General features: G+C 43.8%; 2 protein-coding genes across 12 annotated transcripts in view; one reads left to right on the top strand and one right to left on the bottom strand.

The window, feature by feature from the left end:
- LOC147010027 (uncharacterized) overlaps nt 1-2,151 on the top strand; it is a 44,554-nt gene extending 42,403 nt beyond the window's left edge. The window contains exon 5 of one of the 2 annotated variants that reach the window (XR_015052677.1): nt 559-2,151. Coding sequence is in view for 1 of the 2 variants with exons in the window: in XM_085861105.1 (XP_085717231.1) it covers nt 559-590 (32 nt within the window). In the remaining variant the exon portion in view is untranslated. The remainder of the gene's footprint in view (nt 1-558) is intronic. The other variant, XM_085861105.1, reaches the window with a different exon arrangement.
- Nucleotides 2,152-16,339: 14,188 nt separating this feature from the next.
- LOC147010026 (uncharacterized) overlaps nt 16,340-22,122 on the bottom strand; it is a 147,880-nt gene continuing 142,097 nt past the window's right edge. For 9 of the 10 annotated variants that reach the window (XR_015052670.1, XR_015052665.1, XR_015052664.1 and 6 more), the window contains 3 exons: nt 18,259-18,413; nt 17,655-17,708; nt 16,340-16,603 (listed from right to left, as the gene is read on the bottom strand). The gene's annotated coding sequence lies outside the window, so the exon portion shown is untranslated. The remainder of the gene's footprint in view (nt 16,604-17,654; nt 17,709-18,258; nt 18,414-22,122) is intronic. The other variant, XR_015052666.1, reaches the window with a different exon arrangement.

Genomic DNA, 22,122 nt, shown 5'->3' with positions numbered 1-22,122 from the left:
GAAACAAAAAAGTCCACAAGAACAACAACGTGAGTAAGACTTAGAGATCCTCCTTGAGGATCTAAAAGTTTCAGGACTTTTAATACAAATGTTTTATGTAACCATTGACAATGGAATAAACTACAAGAAAAAGAATGAATCTTGTTTGTTTTGTTATTCCATTGAATATTTCAGGAATTTCAATATACATACAGCAAAAATATACTAGATTTCAGGAATTTCAATATACATACAGCAAAAATATACTAGCTTAGCATGTTATGTTATACCACAGAACCATTTCAAGTTGTACCTTTTGCAGCGTTAATCACCAACTTCTGTGACATGGAGTAAACTGCAATTAATTATCCTCATTTTCATAAAAATTTGAAGTCAACAAATTATGTTCTCCACATATGAAGTGGATTGTCAAATAACAGAAAACCCTTGTGTTACATGGGGGTCATGTTTCCTCTCATCTAAAAAGTCATGTGTTATGAACTGGAGCGATTTATCGGAATCACCCTCGCTCGCTGTGCAAAACCAGAGCATTCACTGTCCTCTTTGTGTTTTCTGTAGATTTCTTAACTTGGCGGATACTGGACTCGTGAATGCCATAATGTCTCCAGTGATGCTGCACACTCTCGCCCTGACCAACCCCACCCAAAACATGTTTCCTTCTGTGTCAGACATCACTTTCCTCAACGTTTTTGCAATTGGTTTATCACTTGCAACAGTTTTCCTCTTGGAAGCCATGGTTACAAATCTCTAAAGGCAATAAAAACTGAAAACAAAGGTATTTATTGTGATTTTATGGAGTGGTGTTGACGAGGAGATCGGTCCAGTATTGTATGTGTTGCACATATCAGTTACCACCTGCACCGTCTCAAATATTTTTGGTCTGAATAGATAAATGCCAGAGGCCATGAGCACAGAATTAGGGGTAGGGGTTCATTTCCCCAGGAATTTCAAGAGGTTTTGGGGACTGTGCAAACTTACTGAGACTTCTGTGTTTTGTATATTGGAACCTTCATTTCCCAAGAATATATTGTTATGGTTGTGGAAATTCACAGATCACCATTCAGGTTCCTTCAGGTTCCCTCAAGATCAGTTATGTCGATAAGTGTGTGTCCAGATTAGATTTCCCCACCGATTTATAACGGGATTTATTCGTGAACCGGGCTGTGCATCTTCGCGTTGGCCGTTATTCTTTTGCTATCTTTACTTTAAAACAAACAACATCTCACCAGCTTCGCCACAACTGCCATCATCTCCATAAGCACTGCCATCTTTCCGCCAGCAATGGCATCCACGAACGAGCAGCATCTCCGCCAACAAACACGACGGCTTCCTCGTTGGAGCGAAAGCCAGTGATTTCTACCACGTCAGTGTCTGACTGCAACATCGGATCAGAATGACAAAAGGGGTGGAGCCAGCGGGGGGTGAAGGGTCGGAGGTGAAACACCAAACACCACCCCCCGAACCCGATAAAAGGCCGAACTGAGGCGCCGAGAAGTCAATTGAGTCGGGGGTGAGTACGGAGCTCTGGAGTTCGAAGTTGAGTTCAGTACGGAGTTTGGAGCCTGGAGTCCAGTCAAGCCTGCAGTGCAGTGGTGTTGGTCGGTGGAGGGGCAGCGAAGTTGCCAGCCAGCGACATAAACGGTCCGAAGTGATCGGGCCCCGGGACGGTCTGAGCGACACTGAGGAGTGAGCGGGCTCTTAAAAGAGCATCAACTCCAAAAGAGCAAGACCCGTTCGCTCCTCTGAGGCGTCGTCGGCCAAGCCCGATGGACCAGGCCGCACGGCGAAGCCTGGACCAATTGAGCTGCCGTTACACCAACTGCCGTGTTGACGACAAGACCACGAGGGTGGCAGGTAACCTGCACGTTCTTGTGGAGCTCCTTTGGTCTTCACAGCTCTGAGGAACATTAAAGGCCTACAGGCCCTGTTCTGCGCATTTTCTTTCCTGGGGTTTTTGCATGGAAGTCTGTGGCGCCTTGTCCTATAAGTAGAAAACTGTTATAAGTACATGTAAATAATAAATAGACAACGGCTGTAGATTTTTGCTCGTGTCTTGTCCCTCACCCCCATTCATTGCATACATACGTGCCTGCATTGGAAATAAATGTCTCCTTTGTTTGAATATTCACCTGCTCGTTGCATCCCTTCCTCCATTGAGCTGCCATAATTGCGTTTGGAATAAATAGCTGGTTTTTAACACCTATAAGCTCCAATCTGTAAAATCGGGTCCAACAGGACTTTGCGATTGCCGAGCGGTTTATTATCGCCAATGGAGCGAGCTGCTTAAGCGGCTCGTTTCCAAGCAGGTCCCGTTGAGGTACAACCTCTCGGTAGTCTGTCCGCGTGAATAATTAGGTAAATCAAGAATTCGGCGATCGACCCTGAAGCAGGCAGAGCATTGACAAGGTTGTGGTGTGCTTAAAAAACACACCCGTAGCTGGATTTCGGCGTTGATCCGAAAGCTACGACTAGATTGCCACGGTCGGTGTGCGCGCGACCGCAATTAGCTAAAAGCGGTCGCCCGCACGCCGGAGTGGCAGAGATCCACAACAATATTAACAGAATTAATCTGCATTTATATTCTCTGCAAAATTTCATTTTTCCAAATTTTCTATTCCTGACATTTGTCAACACAACTCGAGTGAAAACATTTCTTCCTTGATAGTCATTTGTGAAATCACCCACCAAGAGTAATTAATTGTTTCGTTCTTTATCTTATCTTTGAAGGTTTGGACAAAATGTGAAGTTCAGTTGGTTCACTGAAGAGATTTTGGAGGAAAGCTGAAAAACAGATGTGGATTGTCCCTCTTTTGCTCCGTCAAAAGGTTACTGCCCGAAATATCAGCTTCTTACTCCTTCCCATGGCGGCTCGCCCACCTCAATCGACGTCCTGTTTATAATTGTTCCATCTGTCCACCGATACATATTGACATGCTTTCACAATATAGACCGATTCTACATTCTTCATTGTCCATTTTAGCTTTTGTAATTAATTGTTCAACTGACAAATAAGTGAAATTCACAGGTTCTTGCAAAATGTCTTCCTCCAAAAGAAGCCTTTTTAAGAAATAGCATGCTCTCTGACTGGTCAGGTAAAACAATGACTATTTCTGTTCAAAATTAAATGCAATATTTCCAACTTGGAAATTCTCAGCTTCATCTGACCAAGTCATTCTGTGGACAGTCAGATGAGCAAGAGCGATTCTCCCCTTTTGAGAAGTTTTTCTATGAGCTTTGACTATGTGTACAAAAACAACAAAAACGTTTCACCAATACAATGGACACAGTGGAGGTTTCAATTTCCATGCCTGCTACAGTCATGTGAGCAATGAACAAGGAATTAAGTAAACCTCAACAGTTTCCCACTCTAAATTTGTAGTCCTAACATCCAGAATTCTCTAAACTGCATTAAGTTCAGCACATTTTTGCACGTGGTGTGGATGGCTGTATACATTGCAACAAAATTAATTTTCAAAAGGAGAATGTTATCACCGTGTCGCTCCAGCTCACAAATGCATGCAAAGTGATACGAGGCACAGCAAATCCTCAGGCAAATTACTTCTACACATAGTAAGCTGCTTTGGGCTCACCATTTGCAGAAAAATAATCTTCACCCAGGTCTTCCTTCACCTGAACATTGTTCAGTCAGAAGAGAGTTACTGTTGAGACATCTCCCCATCACTGAACCTGTTGCATTCCACAAAATTCAGTGTTGGGTCAGTTGAACATCTTGATTCTTGAACAAATTTAACATTCAAATGGTTTTTTTCTTAACGTGCCTGTACAGGAAAAATAAATCTATGAATACTGTGAAGAGATATTCAAAATTAAACAATGCCCGAATGGGGAACACATTCATCAATCTGAGCTCGAGAGCACTTCTCTTGGGGTGACAAACGAGTCTTGTTCGATACAACACAGCCTGCATGGATTTACAGACTTCACAAAAACTTAACTCCACCTAATGTTCCATACAGCAGATTACCACCCACTGGAACTCCAGCCAATGGACAATGGCATCAACTTGTGATGGTGGACTACACCATGGTCAATGTTTCCATGGTGCCCAATGCACAGTTCATCTGTGCCAGTGCGTTGACCCTTTCACATACAACTCTCCCTTAAGCCTCCAATCTGTAAAATTAAAGAAATTATATTTCAAATTGAGACTTTGAGTGGTTTGTAGTGTCTTTACATAATTCGGTAAAGTTTTGAAAAGTATTTGTAATCTTTATGTCATCCAGATTTTATCAGTTTCCACCAAATAATCACTGCTGGAATTGTATTCAATTATCACAGTTGCTGGTACAGTTTATAAAAACTGTTTTCTTTGGGTTTAAAGTTCTGGCAAAAAAAACCCGAAGATCCTACTGTCATGTCCCAAATTAGATGAGACAAGTGGTGTATGTCCCGGTTAGAATAGGTGTACCATATCCCTGTGTGTCGTATGAGGCGATCAGGATTGTGTCAGGAAGGGCATCCGGCGTAAAAACCTATGCCAAATCATTATGCGGACAATAAAACGGATTTCCATACCAGATCGGTCGAGGCTCGGGTTACCAACGACCGCCACCGGTACCGTTGGTCAGCAGGGTACCGGTGGAAATTGTGCTACTGTTGGGCGAAGGAAGAGAAGGAAACAGGGAAGGCAGGGCCAGAGGCAGTAGGAGAGGGGGAAGGGTAGAAGTGTGCAGGTGAGAGTTGGAACTCTGAATGTTGGGACGATGACTGGCAAAGGGCGAGAGTTGGCTGATATGATGGAGAGAAGAAAGGTGGACATACTGTGTGTACAAGAGACCAAGTGGATGGGGAGTAAGGCGAGGAGCATTGGAGGTGGTTTCAAACTGTTCTACCATGGTGTGGATGGGAGGAGAAATGGTGTCGGGGTAATCCTGAAGGAAGATTATGTCAAGAGGGTATTGGAGGTGAGGAGAGTGTCTGACCGAGTGATGAGTGTGAAGTTGGAAATTGAAGGGGTGATGATGAATGTCATCAGTGCATATGCCCCACATATGGGGTGTGAGATGGAGTATAAAGAAGATTTCTGGAGTGAGTTAGATGAAGTGGTGGAGAGTGTATCCAAGGATGAAAGAGTGGTGATTGGAGCAGATTTCAATGGGCATGCTGGGGAAGGGAATAAAGAGGATGAGGAGGTGATTGGGGAGGTACGGTCTCAACAAGAGAAATGTGGAAGGGCAAATGGTGGTAGAGTTTGCAAAAAGAATGGAAATGGCAGTGGTAAATACGTATTTCAAGAAGAAGGAGGAACACAGGGTGACATACAAGAGTGGAGGAAAGTGCACACAGGTGGATTACATCTTAAGCAGGAGATGCAACCTGAAAGAGATTAGTGACTGTAAGGTGGCGACAGGGCAGAGTGTAGCTCGTCAGCATCGATTGGTGGTCTGTTGGATGACTTCAGTGGTGAGGTTGAGGAAGAGAGTGAGGGCTGAACGAAGGACCAGATGGAGGAAGACTGTTGCATGAAATTCAGGGAAGAGGTGAGACAGGTGTTGGATGGTGGTAAAGATGGGTGGGATGATTGGGCAACTACAAAAAAAAGTGGTGAGGGAGACAGCTGGGAATGTACTTGGTGTGACATCTGGACAGAGGAAGGAAGATAAGGAGACTTGGTGGTGGAATGAGGAAGTACAGGAAAGTATAAGGAAGAAGGGGTTGGCGAAAAAGAAGTGGGATAGTCAGAGAGATGAAGAAAGTAGGCAAGAGTATAAGGAGTGGCGTCGAAAAGCAAAGAGAGAGGTGGCAAAGGCTAAGGAAAAGGCATATGGTGAGCTGTATGAGAAGTTAGATACAAAGGAAGGAGAAACGCATTTGTACTGATTGGCTAGACAGAGGGACCGAGCTCGGAAGGATGTGCTGCAGGTTAGAGTGATAAAGGACGCAAATGGGAATGTGCTGACGAGCGAGGAGAGCGTGTTGAGAAGGTGGATGGAGTACTTTGAGGAGCTGATGAATGAAGAAAATGAGAGAGAGAGAGAGAAGGTTGGAAGAGGTGGAGATAGTGAATCTGGAAGTGGGGTGGATCAGTAAGGATGAAGTGAGGACTGCTATGAAGAAGATGAAAAGTGGAAAGGCGGTTGGCCCAGATGGTATACCAGTGGAGGCATGGAAGTGCTTAGGAGAGATGGCAGTGGGGTTGTTAACCAGATTGTTTCATAAATTTTTGGAAAGTGAGAGGATGCCAGAGGAGTGGAGAAGTGTAATAAAGTTTAGTCACACCATGAAGTTGTGGGAAAGATTAGTGGAAGCTTGGTTGAGAGGAGAGGTGATGATTTGTGAGCAGCGATATGGGTTTATGCCAGGAAAGAGCACCACTGAGGAGATGTTTGCTTTGAGAATGTTGCTGGAGAAGTATAGGGAAGGCCAGAAGGAGTTGCATTGTGTGTTTGTGGATTGAGAGAAAGCTTATGATAGGGTGCCAAGAGAGGAGTTGTGGTATTGTATGAGGAAGTCGGAAGTGGCTGAGAAGTATGTGAGGGTGGTGCAGGACATGTATGAGGACAGTGTGACAGCGGTGAGGTGTGCGGTAGGAATGATGGACCGGTTTAAGGTAAAAGTGGGATTTCACCAAGGATCGACTCTGAGCCCTTTCCTGTTTGCAATGGTGATGGACAGGTTGACGGACTAGATCAGACTGGAGTCCCCATTGACTATGATGTTCGCGGATGACATCATGATCTGTAGGGAGCAGGCTGAGGCGAGCCTCGAGAGGTGGAGGTACGTACTGGAGAGAAGGGGAATCGGAGTAAGACGGAGTACACGTGCGTAAATGAGAGGGAGGGTGGTGGTATGGTGCGGTTGCAAGGAGTTGAGGTGGGAAAGGTGGATGGGTTTAAATACTTGGGATCAACTGTCCAAAGTAACAGAGTGTAGTGAAGTGAAAAAGAGAGTGCAGGCAGGATGGAGTGGGTGAAGAAGAGTTGCAGAAGTGATTTGTGACAGAAGGGTAGCTGCAACACTAAGAGTGAAGGGGAAAGTATATAAGACGGTAGTGAGACCAGCGATGTTGTATGGTTTGGAGGCGGTGGCGCTAACAAAAAGACAGGAAGTGGAGCTGGAGGTGGCAGAGTTAAAGATGCTGCGATTCTCGTTGGGAGCGACGAGGATGGACAGGATAAGGAATGAGTATATTAGAGGGACAGCGCAGGTCGGACGGTTTGGAGACAAAGTGAGAGAGGTGTGATTGAGATGGTTTGCACATGTGCACAAGAGGGAAGCGGAGTATATCGGAAGAAGGATGCTGAGGATGGAGCTGCCAAGTAGGAGGAGAATAGGAAGGCCAAAGAAGAGGTTCACGGATGCGGTGAGGGCAGACATGCGGGTGGTTGGAGTGTCTCTGGAAGACGTGGAGGATAGAGCGAAATGGAGACGGTTGATCTGCTGTGGCGACCCCTAACGAGAGCAGTTGAAAGAAGAAGAGGTGGTGCCACCATCTTGTCACTCTTGTAGTGTTGTGGGAATGCCTTCTCGGGGATAGGATTGCTGAGTGAATTTGTGTCGGTATGGATGAACTACACATGTCTGAAGGTGAGTTGAGTGGCAATGTGTGAGTCCATAAAGATGAACAACTCTTTTCTGAAGGTGAGCTGCGTGGCCATGTGTGAGTCCAGAGAGATGAATTATTCTTTTCTGAAGGTGATTTGAGTGGCCATGTGTGAGTTCATACAGATGAACTACTCGTATCTGAAGGTGAGCTGAGTGGCGATGTGTGAGTCCATATCGATAAACTACTCATATCTGAAGGCGAGTTGAGTGAATGTGTCGGAATGGATGAATGACTCATATCTGAAGGTGATTTGAGTGGCTATGTGCGAGTCCAGATCGATGAACTACTCATATCTGAAGGTGAGCTCAGTGGCTATGTGTGAGTCCATATAGATGAACTACTCATATCTGAAGGTGAGCTCAGTGGCTATGTGTGAGTCCATACAGATGAACGACTTAAATCTGAAGGTGAGCTGAGTGGCTATGTGTGAGTCCATATAAATGAACTACTCATATCTGAAGGTGAGTTGAGTGGCTATGTGTGAATCCATATAAATGAACTACTCGTATCTCAAAGTGGGCTGAGTGGCGATGTGTGAGTCCAAATTGATGAACGACTGGTATCTTAAGGTGAGTTGAGTAGCTATGTGCGAGTCCATGGAGATGAACGACTTATATCTGAAGGTGAGTTGAGTGGCTTTGTGTGAGTCCATTTAGATGAACTACTCATATCTCAAGGTGAGCTGAGTGGCTATGTGTGATTCCATATCGATGAAGCACTCATATCTGAAGGTGAGCTGAGTGGCTTTGTGTCAGTCCATCGAGATGAACTACTTTTATCTGAAGGTGAGTTGAGTGGCGATGTGTGAGTCCATTTAGATGAACTACTCTTTTCTGAAGGTGAGTTGAGTGGCTCTGTGTGAGTCCATATAGATGAACAACTTGTATCTGAAGGTGAGTTGAATGGCAATGTGCGAGTCCATATAGATGAACTACTTGTGTCTAAAGTTGAGCTGAGTGGCGATGTGTGAGTCCATCGAGATGAACAACTCATGTTTGAAGGTGAGTTGAGTGGCTGTGTGTGAGTCCATTTCGGTGAACGACTCATATCTTAAGGTGAGTTGAGTGGCTACATGCGAGACCATGTAGATGAACGACTCGTGTCTCAAGCTGAGTTGAGTGGCTGTGTGTGAGTCATATAAATGAACGACTCGTATCTAAAAGTGAGCTGAGTGGCGATGTGCGAGTCCATATAGATGAACGACTCGTATCTGAAGGTGAGTTGAGTGGCTACGTGTGAGTCCATAAAGATGAACGACTCATATCTGAAGGTGATTGAGTGGCTCTGTGTGAGTCCATAAAGATGAACGACTCGTATCTGAAGGTGATTGAGTGGCTATGTGTGAGTCCATATAGATGAACTACTCATATGTGAAGGTGAGCTGAGTGGCAACGTGTGAATCCATATTGATGAACAACTAATATGTGAAGGTGAGTTGAGTGGCGATGTGTGATTCCATATCGATGAACCACTCGTATCTGAAAGTGAGTTGAGTGGCGATGTGTGAGTCCATTTAGATGAACTACTCTTTTCTGAAGGTGAGTTGAGTGGCTCTGTGTGAGTCCATATAGATGAACAACTTGTATCTGAAGGTGAGTTGAATGGCAATGTGCGAGTCCATATAGATGAACTACTTGTGTCGAAAGTTGAGCTGAGTGGCGATGTGTGAGTCCATCGAGATGAACAACTCATGTTTGAAGGTGAGTTGAGTGGCTGTGTGTGAGTCCATTTCGGTGAACGACTCATATCTTAAGGTGAGTTGAGTGGCTACATGCGAGACCATGTAGATGAACGACTCGTGTCTCAAGCTGAGTTGAGTGGCTGTGTGTGAGTCCATATAGATGAACTACTCGTATCTAAAAGTGAGCTGACTGGCAACGTGTGAGTCCATATTGATGAACTATTCTTATCTAAAAGTGAGCTGAGTGGCCATGTGTGAGTACATAAAGATGAACTACTCATATCTGAAGGTGAGTTGAGTGGCGACGTGCAAATCCATATGGATGAACTACTCATATCGAAAGGTGAGCTCAGTGGCTTTGTGTGAGTCCATATAGATGAACTTCGCATATCTGAAGGTGAGTTGAGTGGCTATGTGTGAGTCCATATAAATAAACCACTCGTATCTGAAGGCGAGTTGAGTGAATGTGTCGGAATGGATGAACTATTCATATCTGAAGGTGATTTGAGTGGCTATGTGCGAGTCCAGATCGATGAACTACTCATATCTGAAGGTGAGCTCAGTGGCTATGTGTGAGTCCATATAGATGAACTACTCATATCTGAAGGTGAGCTCAGTGGCTATGTGTGAGTCCATATGGATGAACGACTTTTTTCTGAAGATGAGCTTCGTGGCTCTGTGTAAGTCCATATAAATGAACTACTCATATCTGAAGGTGAGTTGAGTGGCTATGTGTAATTCCATAGAGATTAACTCCTATTTTCTGAAGGTGAGCTGAGTGGCTGTGTGTGAGTCATATAAATGAACGACTCGTATCTAAAAGTGAGCTGAGTGGCTACGTGTGAGTCCATATAGATGAACTCGTATCTGAAGGTGAGCTGAGTGGCTATGTGTGAGTCCATATTGATGAACTACTCATATCTGAAGGTGAGTTGAATGGCTGTGTGTGAGTCCATTTCGATGAACTACTCATGTCTGAAGGTGAGCTGAGTGAATATGTGTCGGTATGGATGAACTACTCATGTCTGCAGGTGAGTTGAATGGCTTTGTGCGAGTCCATACAGATGAACTACTCGTATCTCAAGGTGAGTTGAGTGGCTATGTGTGAATCCATATCGATGAACTACTCATATCTGAAGGTGAGTTGAGTGGCGACGTGCGAATCTATATGGATGAACTACTTATATCTGAAGGTGATTTGAGTGGCTATGTGCGAGTCCATATCGATGAACGACTCATATCTGAAGGTGAGCTGAGTGGCTATGTGTGAGTCCATATTGATGAACTACTCAAATCTGAAGGTGAGTTGAATGGCTGTATGTGAGTCCATTTCGATGAACTACTCATGTCTGAAGGTGAGCTGAGTGAATATGTGTCGGTATGGATGAACTACTCATGTCTGCAGGTGAGTTGAATGGCTTTGTGCGAGTCCATACAGATGAACTACTCGTATCTCAAGGTGAGTTGAGTGGCTATGTGTGAATCCATATCGATGAACTACTCATATCTGAAGGTGAGTTGAGTGGCGACGTGCGAATCTATATGGATGAACTACTTATATCTGAAGGTGATTTGAGTGGCTATGTGCGAGTCCATATCGATGAACGACTCATATCTGAAGGTGAGTTGAGTGAATATGTGTCGGTATGGATGAACTTCTCATTTCTGAAGGTGATGAAATCAGTGACGAAATTCCATCATCAACGTTGTCTCGGGAAAAGGGATCGGTCATAAGCTCTGACGTGATGTTTTTTTTCATAACCGGCTGTCTTCCGAGTGTTCAGAATCGGCTGACCCGGCTTGACGGTTAATAAGTTATGGCTGGAATTTGGAATTTGGCCATTGGGTCGGGTGCCGGGGATCGTTTGCTGACTCTTCCCGAAGGACATCATGGGATGACAAGATTTGTCTCCTGACCATCACTATCCTTCTCTTTCAATCACTGCTCTCCAAATTCGACAAACTTGAAAGCTTCGGAGTCCTGTTCAGATGTTGAAGATTCTTCTCCTCTGAACAATTGCTCCAACTATATAAAGGATTGATTCGTCAATGTATGGAGGACTGCTCTCACATCTGGGGAGGTTTAAGCTCCACGAACTGACTCGACAGAATTGAATGCAAAGTTATTCAACTTGTGAACTCGACCAATGTGGCCTCAAAATTCGACCTGCTCAAATTACACTGCATCAACGGCTCTTCCTCTTTTCTTCAGATATTACTTTGGTGTCTGCTCGCCAGAACTTGCTGTTTGTGTACCTCCACCATTTGTGAGACCAAGGAATACTCGACAAGCCACGACATCACATGCTAATTGTGTGGCCATTGGCAATTCAGGCTGGACCGTGATGTTTGTTACTTCCCCTCCACTGCCAAACTCTGGAACTCTTTACCTACTACTACTACTAATGACACGCTCACCTACTACTACTACGAATGATACGACTGACATGGGCATGTACTCACCATGGAGTCTGAAACACTGACGGGTTCCTCCTGTGAACCCCATTTTTATGTACCAATTCCCCTAAACGCTGCCAATACGCCATTATACAGTAGCTGAAAGTTAGAAACACGTTCAGTAAGTTCTGTGGTCGTCCGGAAGACGTCAATCAAATACGTCAATGTGCGTTGGAGACATGTTACACATTGGTTCAAAGCACGTTACTCAAAGGTTAGAAATAAGTTTCGGGTACGCTAAACATTACCTTGACGTGTTTCGACTTGTGAGTAATTTACAAGTAACGCGTGTCAACGATCGCATAATGTGTCTACAACTTATGGCCAGCATATGCGGAACGTGTAAGTCATACGCTGGCATACGTCGAAAAATTTTGAGCATGCTTAAAATTTGTCGACGTGCTCGGCGTACTAGAACGTATGCCAGCGTGCTTCATCATGCTTTTAACGTATACAAAACTTACCCATAACGTATTCGACGTGTGCCAGCGTATTCGGCAAATTTTTCATACGCTGGCTAAAACGTCAAGGTGTGACAGGGCCTTGACACTTCAATGTCTCGTGTGGTTATGATTTGAATCGTTGAGTGGCAGCCTTTTAATAGGCTACGCCACGTGATCATTGGCGATACGCTGCCGCGCACTATGCATACGTTGTGAACGCCGACAACATGCTAAAGGCCCGGTCACACCTTGACGTTTTAGCCAGCGATGGCAACGTATTAAAATGTATGTAAAACGCTGGCTTACGTTGAACTTTTGATGTTTTTTTTTTTAAAGATTCGGACGTATTCATAGCGACTTGGTCTTATGTATAATGCATTGGTAACTACACAGAACGTTTCGTTGTGTTATAGATAACTTATACCAACGAATGCTGAACCTGTTGTCGGCCTACACAACCGATGCCCAACGATAGTCTAACTTAGGCATAGCGCGTTGCACGCATCGCCGACGATGTCGTGACGTAGCCTATTAAAAGGCTGACGCACAACGATTCGAATCATAACTGCCATAGAAATGGAAGTGTCAACATCGCGGTCACACCTTGGCGATCTTGCCAGCGTATGCCGACCTAAGAAAAATGTGTCTAAAACGTTGGGGCACGTCAAATACGGTATGAGTAAGTTTGATATACGTGAGTACAACGCTAAAGTACGCTATCATACATCGTAGTAAGTAGAGTACGTCAAGAAATTTTAAACATGTTGAAATTTTACGAAGTACTCGGCGTATGACACACGTTCCGCATGCGATGGGGATAAGTTTTACACACGATATGTGGATGCTTACACACGTCCACAAAGGCTACTTATAAGCTACTCATAAGTCGAAACACGTCGCGGTAATGTCTTTTTTACGCGAAACTTATTTCTAACTTATGTTTTACGTGCTTTGAACCAATTCTTTACGTAGTCCCAACACACATCGACGTATGTAGACGTATTCCAATGACGTCTTCCCGTCGACAAAAAAAAAAAATTAACGTGTTTCTAGCTTACAACTGCCATATAAAGACGTGTTCCCAGCGGTTTTGGGAATTGGTATATAAAAATGGTGTTCATAAAAGGGGAACCCAACAGTGTTTTCGAGTCCTTTTTGAGTCGATGTCCATGTCAGCAGGAACAGTATCAGTATTAGTATTAGTATTAGTATTAGTAGTAGTTTGTTCATGTTGGCAGTAGTAGGTGAGTGTGAGGGGGAGGGTGTGGGTTATGATGCATCGTCCTTGCGTTTAACGATTTAACGATTTAAATGATAAACTCAACGATTTAAATGGATGCATCTCCACTATTGAAAGTAGCCGCTTGCGCTCAACAATTGGATTTTTTTTACACTCAACGACTTTTAAACGGTACCACTCAGCTATTTTCATTGTTTACAATGAACGATTTAAATTGCTGTCACTCGCCTTTGTTTTTTGACGCTGGGGTTTGGAAATTTGAAGCGTTTCTTCTGAACGTGTTAAAACGCTCAAACTCGACTATTTTAAATAGACGCTGCCGATGGACAATTGGAATCATAGCCAAGCTAGACATCGAAGTGTGAACATCCTCGTCATGCCGAAGAAAAGTTTGAAGAATGCTGCAAATAAGTGTCCTGGCCGTGGCCGTGGACGCTGACGCAATGACGATCCATTATACCGACGTCTTTCAGCCTATGAGTAACTTAAAAGTAACGTCTGTCGATGTGTGGCAACGATCGCGTAACGTGCCAACAACACGTTAATCATAGGTTAGAAATAAGTTTCGGGTACGCTAAACATTACCTCGGCGTGTCTCAACTTATGATTAACTTACAAGTAGCATGTGTTGACGTCTGTCAACGATCGCAGACCGTGCATACAACTTGTGGCCAGCGTAGCGGAACGTGTGAGTCATACGCCGGCATACGTCGTGAAATTTCAAGCATGAAAAAATTTGAGGACAACCAAAAAGTACAACGTTTAAAGCCAACGTACAACGACGTATGGCAGTGTTTTTCAGCGTGCTCTCAATGTTATCAAAACTTACCCATAACGTATTCAACGTGTGCCAGCGTTTTAGAAAAAAAATTCAAAAATCGGCATATGTTGGCTAAAACGTCAAGGTGTGACCGGGCCTTAAGCATTCATTGGTATAAGTTATCTATAAGTTATCGAAACGTTCTGTGTACGTTACTATTACGTTATGCATATGTCTAACTCGTTATGAATATGCCAAAAACTTAAAAAAAAAACATCTATCGTTCAGCGTACGCCAGCGTTTTACGTATATTTTGATACGTTGCCATACGCTGGCTAAAACGTCAAGGTGTGACAGCCCCTTTAGAAAGGTGAAATAAACTATTTTGGTCACTAAAGGGGCCCAGAACCGTTGCGGGTCAACATGATGAAGAAGAACTGACAATCCTCTTTATTTTATTTTCAATGCTGCATATAAAAATCTCTAATTTAATCATTCTAAATCACACAGTTAAATGAGACACCTTATTCTGTCGGTCTATCCTTCGTCTTTGTCCTCGTGCAAACGGAAAATTATTCGGATGAAGGCGGAAGAGAAATTCCTTCCAGGACGTTGTTTTTCTGAGTAAAAATTGCAAGCCGCGGCTGAGCTACTTCGCCTCAGCCTTTTTTATCGGATTTTCGAGGTAATCTCATTACTACCCTGTAGATACTGTTTAATCCGAGAACAGAATTCAAAAATAATTTTCCGTTAGTTTGTCCGAACCGCTTCGGTGAATTTTGCATATTTTTCAACAGCTACCTTTTAAAATCTATAATGTAATCCTCATAAGTCTGACGACCGAATGATACCTCTCGTTTTGTAGGTCTATACCTCCTCTAAGTCCAAGTACCGATGAAGACATTATTTACATTAACTGCCGCAAAAGCGAGTGAATCAGCGCATTTTATTTAATGTTTCCAAAGTATTCAAAGCTAATTTAGTCGCCAAAATACCCAATTTCCTTTGACTTTCACCTGGTTTTCAACATTGGGGTTTAGGCCACTGTTATCGACTGTGAAATATGAAAACAGAATTACAAAATATCTTTCTGTTCGTTCGTGCGAGCCGGAAGAGTGAAACCGCGTCATCCTGCACAAGCTCCACCATCTCAATCATTATACCAGACCGCAAAATCTTGTATTGGCTTATAATGCAGGAAGACGATCTGCGTGTGGAGTTGGACACTGGCTCAGCAGTCTCCGTTATTTCATTGTGCGAGCACTCTAAACTGGACAAACATCTGAGACTAAAGAACACGACAGCTGCACTTCATACTTTCACCGATGAACAAAGTAAACCAAAAGGCAAGCTGTGTGTGTGCAAGTACAGTACAATACGCAATCCTTCGTGCTGGGTTTGTTTGTTGTGGACACTCATGGCCCAGCCTTGTTGGGAAGAGACAGGTTGCAGAAGATCAAGGTTGACTGGCAGTTATAACTCGACGGTGCAAAGTCACAAAAATTAAACACACACATCATCGTGCAGGTAATAATATCAGGCATTCGGCGATATAAGTTAGAAAGGTGAAATAAACTATTTTGGTCATAAAAAGGGCCCCGAGCCGTTGCGGCCGAACACTATCCGAGGCGTGGCGCTCCGGGCCATGAAGCCGCAATTTCTTCAAACACTCAAAATTACGATACAAAGTCCGAAAACGTCCCAAACATACCTCAAAAGGTTCAGGTCACGTTCCCTGTTAGTGGGTGAACAATCCAACGCTTGGCGAATTCTGCTTCGCAATGATAGGAAGAGCCGACATCGAAGGATCAAAAAGCGACGTCACGATGGACGCTTGGACGGTGAGAGACCATGGCTTGGGAAGCATGGATTCTCAATGTTGAATTGTTAACCTATCATCTTTAATAGAACTATGAGACGAATAAAACTTTAATAGAGATTTAAAAATTTATTCTTGTATTTGAGGATCATCTCAGCCTGGTTGTACGAGAGCAGCTCGTTTTGTGTTACGTAACTTACGTTCAATGAAAAAAGTGGGGGGGGGCAATCGATATATTGTCCCCCCCTTGATAAAAAAAGTGGGGGGGGACATGTCCCCCCCCCCGTCCCCCATCAATCGACGCCCATAATCATAGGTAATTTCACTCGAGGGGATGGCGTGGTACCGGACCATGTGATGAAAACCCAAAGGTGATGAGGTGAAGCGTTTATTGTAAGCTGCAGGTACATGATGGATGGACAAAAATGAAGTAGAAATTTTACATTCATTGATGTGATCAAGGGTTGATATTTGAGAAACTGTTGCTGTTTATAATCATTGTTAACTATCAACACAGAGCAGGAACATCAATCAGAGGAAATGGTGAAACAGGTGTCTTGTTTGAAGAATGGGATGAGAAGCTATGAGGAGGTGTGTCCGGTCAGTCTTGGAACTCTTATTGAACCTGAAGGAACACTTGGGGTGAGAAGGAAAGATGTAATCACACGGATTGTTTGTGAGATTGGTTAATCATGTCAATAAGTTATACCAAGCAGATCCTCCCTTCGACTGGATCAATAAATATTAACATTTTTTACACAATGTGGATCTCACACACCACACCCCACACTCCAAACTCTTATCACTTCATCTTTTACCATGGTATCTTTAACAAAACAACCCGAAATATAAAGGAAAGACACAGCTCCTGTAACTGTAACCGTGACATCCTCCATGAAGTGTGATGTTCCTCTGGGAGGAATCATCACCTGTTCTCACGGTGTCAGAATGATGGTTTTAATTTCACAGAATCGGGACTCGAACCCAGGATAACAAACATTAATGATGAGTGAGATACGAAGCTTCCTGGCTGACTGCTGTCTCCCATCAACGAGTGGTTCATGGATTGAGAAGTACAAGGTGCGTGGGGGGTGGGGCGGGGGGGGGGGCTTGTGTTTCTGACACATTTATTGGTGTTGTAAATAATTAAACAACATGACAAATACTGTGTGAAGCACATGGTTGGGAATCACGTCGATTAGAGATTATATTGAGATTTAATAAAGTTACTTAAAAGTTACATCTGACAAATGAGCCCCATTGGAATTGTTACATTCCCGACAACGAATCGACATGTTGTTCATCACCACGTGTGATGTATCTTGAACAAGAGTGTGGATGGTTGTTGTAGTGATGTTTTCCTTCAATTATTCGACACATGCAGGTTAATTATCGTGTGTACGTCAGTGTTCCATCATTCAAAACGTTCATGTATCACCTACAACATTGTGGGGGGAAATATAATCTACACCCTCGCTGCTTCCCGCCAAAAATGATGATAAATATGCCAGATATAAATGCCCCACCCTGTTTCATCTTCCCGAGATCACATTTATTACAAGGAAATTTGGAATGATTATCAAGAAATATTTTTGAAAAGTTGGTGAAATTAAATTCACATTGTGAGTTATCTATGAAAACATTCATCACTCGACATTTGTGAAGATTAAACCGGAACTGCACTGACCTCTTGGTGACCCTTAATCTGTCAAACTGTCCTGGGATGGGGGGCGCCCACGTCCTGTGGAGAAACACCCATGGGGTGGAAATCTGAAGGTGCAAGACATTGATTTGAAGAAAATAAGTTGATGGGGCGGGGGTGGTGATGAGTAGATGGTGGAAGAGGGGGGCAGATGGAGGGGAGATGGGTGGGGGTGGTGTGGGGGTGTAGGGGAGGGTGGGTAGGGGGGAGTGGAGAGATGGTAGGGGTGGGCGGGGGTTGAAGAAATGGTGGGGGTAAAGAGTGGGGGATGGAGAGACGGTCGAGGTGGAAGGGGGAGGGTGGGTGGGGGGTTGAAGATAGGGTTGGGGGAGAGGGTGGCAGGGGTGGGTAAGAGAGGGGTGGAGAGATCGTGGGGGTAAAGAGAGGGGGGAGGGTGTTTTGTGATAGAAGGAAATGAAGATCACATGCAATGACGAGAGGAATGTGAAGATATCCATGGAGTTATTGATTCTCATTTACTGTGAAATCGTTTGAAGAAAAATTACTGATAGAAAAAGGGAAATCTCGAATGTGGGAAAATGAGGTTATCGGGAATGTGACGTTTATACTTTCATTGGAATAGCTTTACGTTTGTATAATGTTGAAGAAGAATGCACGTCTGGTTGTCCTCGCTGATCTGGTCCATCATGATCCTCTCCTGGTTCTGGTTCCTCCATCATGGTTGACGACCCAACAAAGGCCAGAGAAAGGAGCATCGTACTCAATATCAGCAACTTCATGGTCCTGCAGCACATTGGAGTGGGTTTTGTGATGGAGCTATACCAGAGATTACCCTCGCCAAAGGAAAGGATGTTGCATTTGGGTCTTTGTTTGTCTGTCCGTCTGTCTGTTTATTTGTCCGTTTGTTTGTTTGTTTGTCTGCACAGAACTTTCGTGTTTTCTCAGCAACCGCTTGTTGGATTGAGATGAAATTTTCGACATTGGTGCGACTTCTCATGCACAATGTTTTAATGATAATAATGTTGTAAGTCACGTCGTATGGCAGCCATATTTTAAAAATGGAAACTCTGCAACTGCACAAAGGAAAAAATTGAAACTTGGCACACAGCAAGTACGATGAATGAGTGTGATTTTAATAACGTCATACGTGCTCTTGTTATGACGTCATAATTGCATTCTTCTTCTTTTTCGGTGACCATCATTATCCCACCGTTTTATGGAGTCAGCCACCGGGAAACTTTGCCCGAGTCTTCATAACCGGCTGACCAGGGTTGATGGTTGACAAGTAAGAGCTGGAATTTGGAATTTGGCCATGGTGCCGGGGATAGCTCGTCTACTCTTCATGAAGGACACCATGGGATGATGGAAGATTTGTCTCCCGACCATCACTATATTTCTCTTTATCACTCCCTGCTCTCCTAATTCTACAAACTTGAAAGCTTTCTTTGACTGTTTTAATTCTTGCCCATGAGGCCATGACATCCAAACACCTGCAAGCAGAATTTCTCTATGTGGGAGACTTCAGTGGACACCACAGAGAGTGTCTGAAATCTTCCCACAAAGATGTTGGGGGGGGGGGGGTTGAAGCTCTCACGTTTTCCTTTTTAAATGACTTGTAACGAATTATCACCCACCTGACCCATATCCCAGATACTCATGACTATACCTCGAATACTTTGGATTTGTTCATCACTTCCAATCCGTTGCATTACAACGACACAATTTCACCTCCAATTGGTTCTTCTGACCACAATCCTGTGAACATCCCTTTACTTTCCACCACTACTCATCCAACTCATCCAACTGCTCCGACGAAACGCCAGTATTCGCATTTCAATAATGCTGACTGGACTGGTTTACGAAACTTCTTTTCTGACTTTCCCTGGAAAGACGACTTCCCCTCCTCGGGTGATGCCTCTATCTCTGCTGAACGTATTGCTGAGATTATTGTTGCAGGAATGGAGGCTTATATCCCCTTCTCTTTCAAATCTATCTCTCCGACCAATTCTGCTCTGCGGCCATTCGTATAAGGGATGCCACATCTCGGACATCGAAAAAGTCTTCTTCCTCTGACTCGCATTCAGCTTTCATATCCCCCAGAAATCATTGCAAACATGTTAATTGTGAGGTGAAGCATTCCTTTCTTCAAAAGAAATGTGACAACCTCTCATCTTCTTCCACTAATAGATCTTTCTGGTTTTGAGATAAAAGTATCTCAAACAACTTGTGTCACTCTACCTTTCCTTTGCTTTTCCGTTCCGATGATTCTATCACTGTCCCTCCAACTGATAAAGCAACTCTTTTTGGTTCTCTTTTCTCCTTTAACTCCACACTGGATGACTCGAACCTTCCATCTCCCTCTGATGCTCCCCTCACCAATCCAATGTCCCTCCCCATAATCTCTTTTCATGCAGTCAAAAAAATACTTCACTCTCTGGACGTAAGCAAGGCCGAGGGGCAAGATAGCATTCCTCCCCGTGTCTTGAATGAATGTGATTCAGAACTTGCACCAGTGCTTGTTCATTTTTTCGTTTTTGTTGAAAATTCCAAACTTTTCCTCTTTCCTGGAAACATGCCTTCGTATAACCTATTTTAAAGAAAGGTGATCGTTCAAACCCTTCTTTCTTCCGTGCTATTGCTCTGACTTCAACTGTTTCCAAAGTCTTTTAATGTCTTCTCAATTCCCATTTTCTCAATCATCTTGAATCTCACAGTCTTCTATCTGACCACTAATACGATTTTCGCAAGGCAATATCTACAGTTCTCTCTGTCTATCGAGTGCAGCCTGTGGCTGCTGGTTGCATCATTGGTTGGGACGCAGCTATACCGCTGATGCATTGTCCCCCTTACCAGTGCAGTGGTGCTCATTTTGCCGACCTCAGAAGGATGACAGTCTGAGTCAACCTCCTGGTGTATTAATTCAGCGGCCCAACAGGGCTTGAACTCAGCACCCTCGGACCCCAAGCCGTCACCCGAACCATGAAGCCAACACCAGGCTTTTAATATGTACAGGTGATATCCTTTCTAACATTACGAATGTCGGGGCCTCTTTGAGAGACGATGGGGAATCCTTTGTTGTTGGCCTTGATATCTCAAAAGCCTTTGACAGAGTTTGGCATCAGGGTCTGACTTCCAAGTTTCTCTCTTTCAGCTTTCCTCGTTCACTGTGCTCTCTCATATCGAGCTTTCTCTCCGACCACTCTATCTCCGTAATTGTTGGTAGTACTTCATCTCCCCTTTCCCCATCAACAGCGGTGTACCTCAGGCTTCCATTCTGTCCCCAACACTCTTCCTTCTTTTTATCAATGACCTTCTTTCTTTCACAAGTAACCAAACGCACTCGCATGCTGACAACTCAACATTACATTCCTCCATGTCCTTCCCATCTGCCCCGTCTTCCCTCCCACGATCTTCATCTCGTTTCATCACAGCCACCTCTTCAAATTAGGATTTGGACAAGATCTCCCAGTGGGGAAAACGTAATCAAGTAGTTTAATGTTTCAAAAACTCAATTTCTTTCCATATCTCTTTCTCTCGAAAACTCCTCTCCAATCTCCTTTGAATGCTCCACATTTACACCATGTGATGCAATTAACCGACTCGGTATTAGTCTAACATGAAATTTATCCTGAAATCCACATATTACACAAATATCTAAGTCTGCCTCAGAGAAATTAGGAGTCCTGTTCAGATGTTGAAGATTCTTCTCCTCTGAACAGTTTCTCCAACTATAAATGGGATTGATTCGTCCTTGTATGAAGTACTGCTCTCACATCTGGGGAGGTTTCAGCTCCACGAACTGACTGGACAGAATTGAATCCAAAGTTATTTGACTTGTGAACTCGACCAATGTGACCTCAAAACTCGACCCGCTCAAATTACGCCGCATAATCGGCTCTCTTTCTCTTTTATACAATTACTACTTCGGTGTCTGCCGCAAGAACTTCTTGTTTGTGTCCCTCCACCATTTCTGAGACCAAGGAATACTCGACAAGTCACGACATCACTTGATTATTGTGTGGCCATTGGCAATTCAAGGGTGGACCGTGATGTTTGTTTCTTCGCCTCCACTGCCAAACTCTGGAACTCTTTACCTTCTCATGTCTCCCCAAACACTTATGACCTTCTCCTTTTCAAAAAGCAGATTTTTTACTTTCTCAAAAACTTAGACGATTCTCTCTTTCTTTACTTTTCTATTCATGCAGTTATTTTATTTAAGGCTTGGCCTCGTTGAGGACGATTCAGTCCATGCCTGCGGCCTTCAACCTAAAAAAAGATGGGATGTTAGGATAGTCTCGGGGTACACACACTCACCTCGAAGTTGTCTTGCCTGGAAGGATAGCCTCAGGGTAAGGACACTCTCTTCGAAGCTGTCGAACGGAGGTTTGAACCCTTAGCTATGAAATGTCATCCTGGTGCTTCATAGACTGAGCGATTTATCAATGATTATAGTTTGTGCCGTCCTTCCGATGCAAGACAAACTGGGTATCCC

The sequence above is a fragment of the Eptatretus burgeri genome, chromosome 17 (assembly GCF_056783735.1).
Source record: "Eptatretus burgeri isolate ZD-2024b chromosome 17, Ebu_testis_v1, whole genome shotgun sequence".
Taxonomy (NCBI): domain Eukaryota; kingdom Metazoa; phylum Chordata; class Myxini; order Myxiniformes; family Myxinidae; genus Eptatretus; species Eptatretus burgeri.
This window is presented reverse-complemented; position numbering and strand designations above follow the sequence as displayed.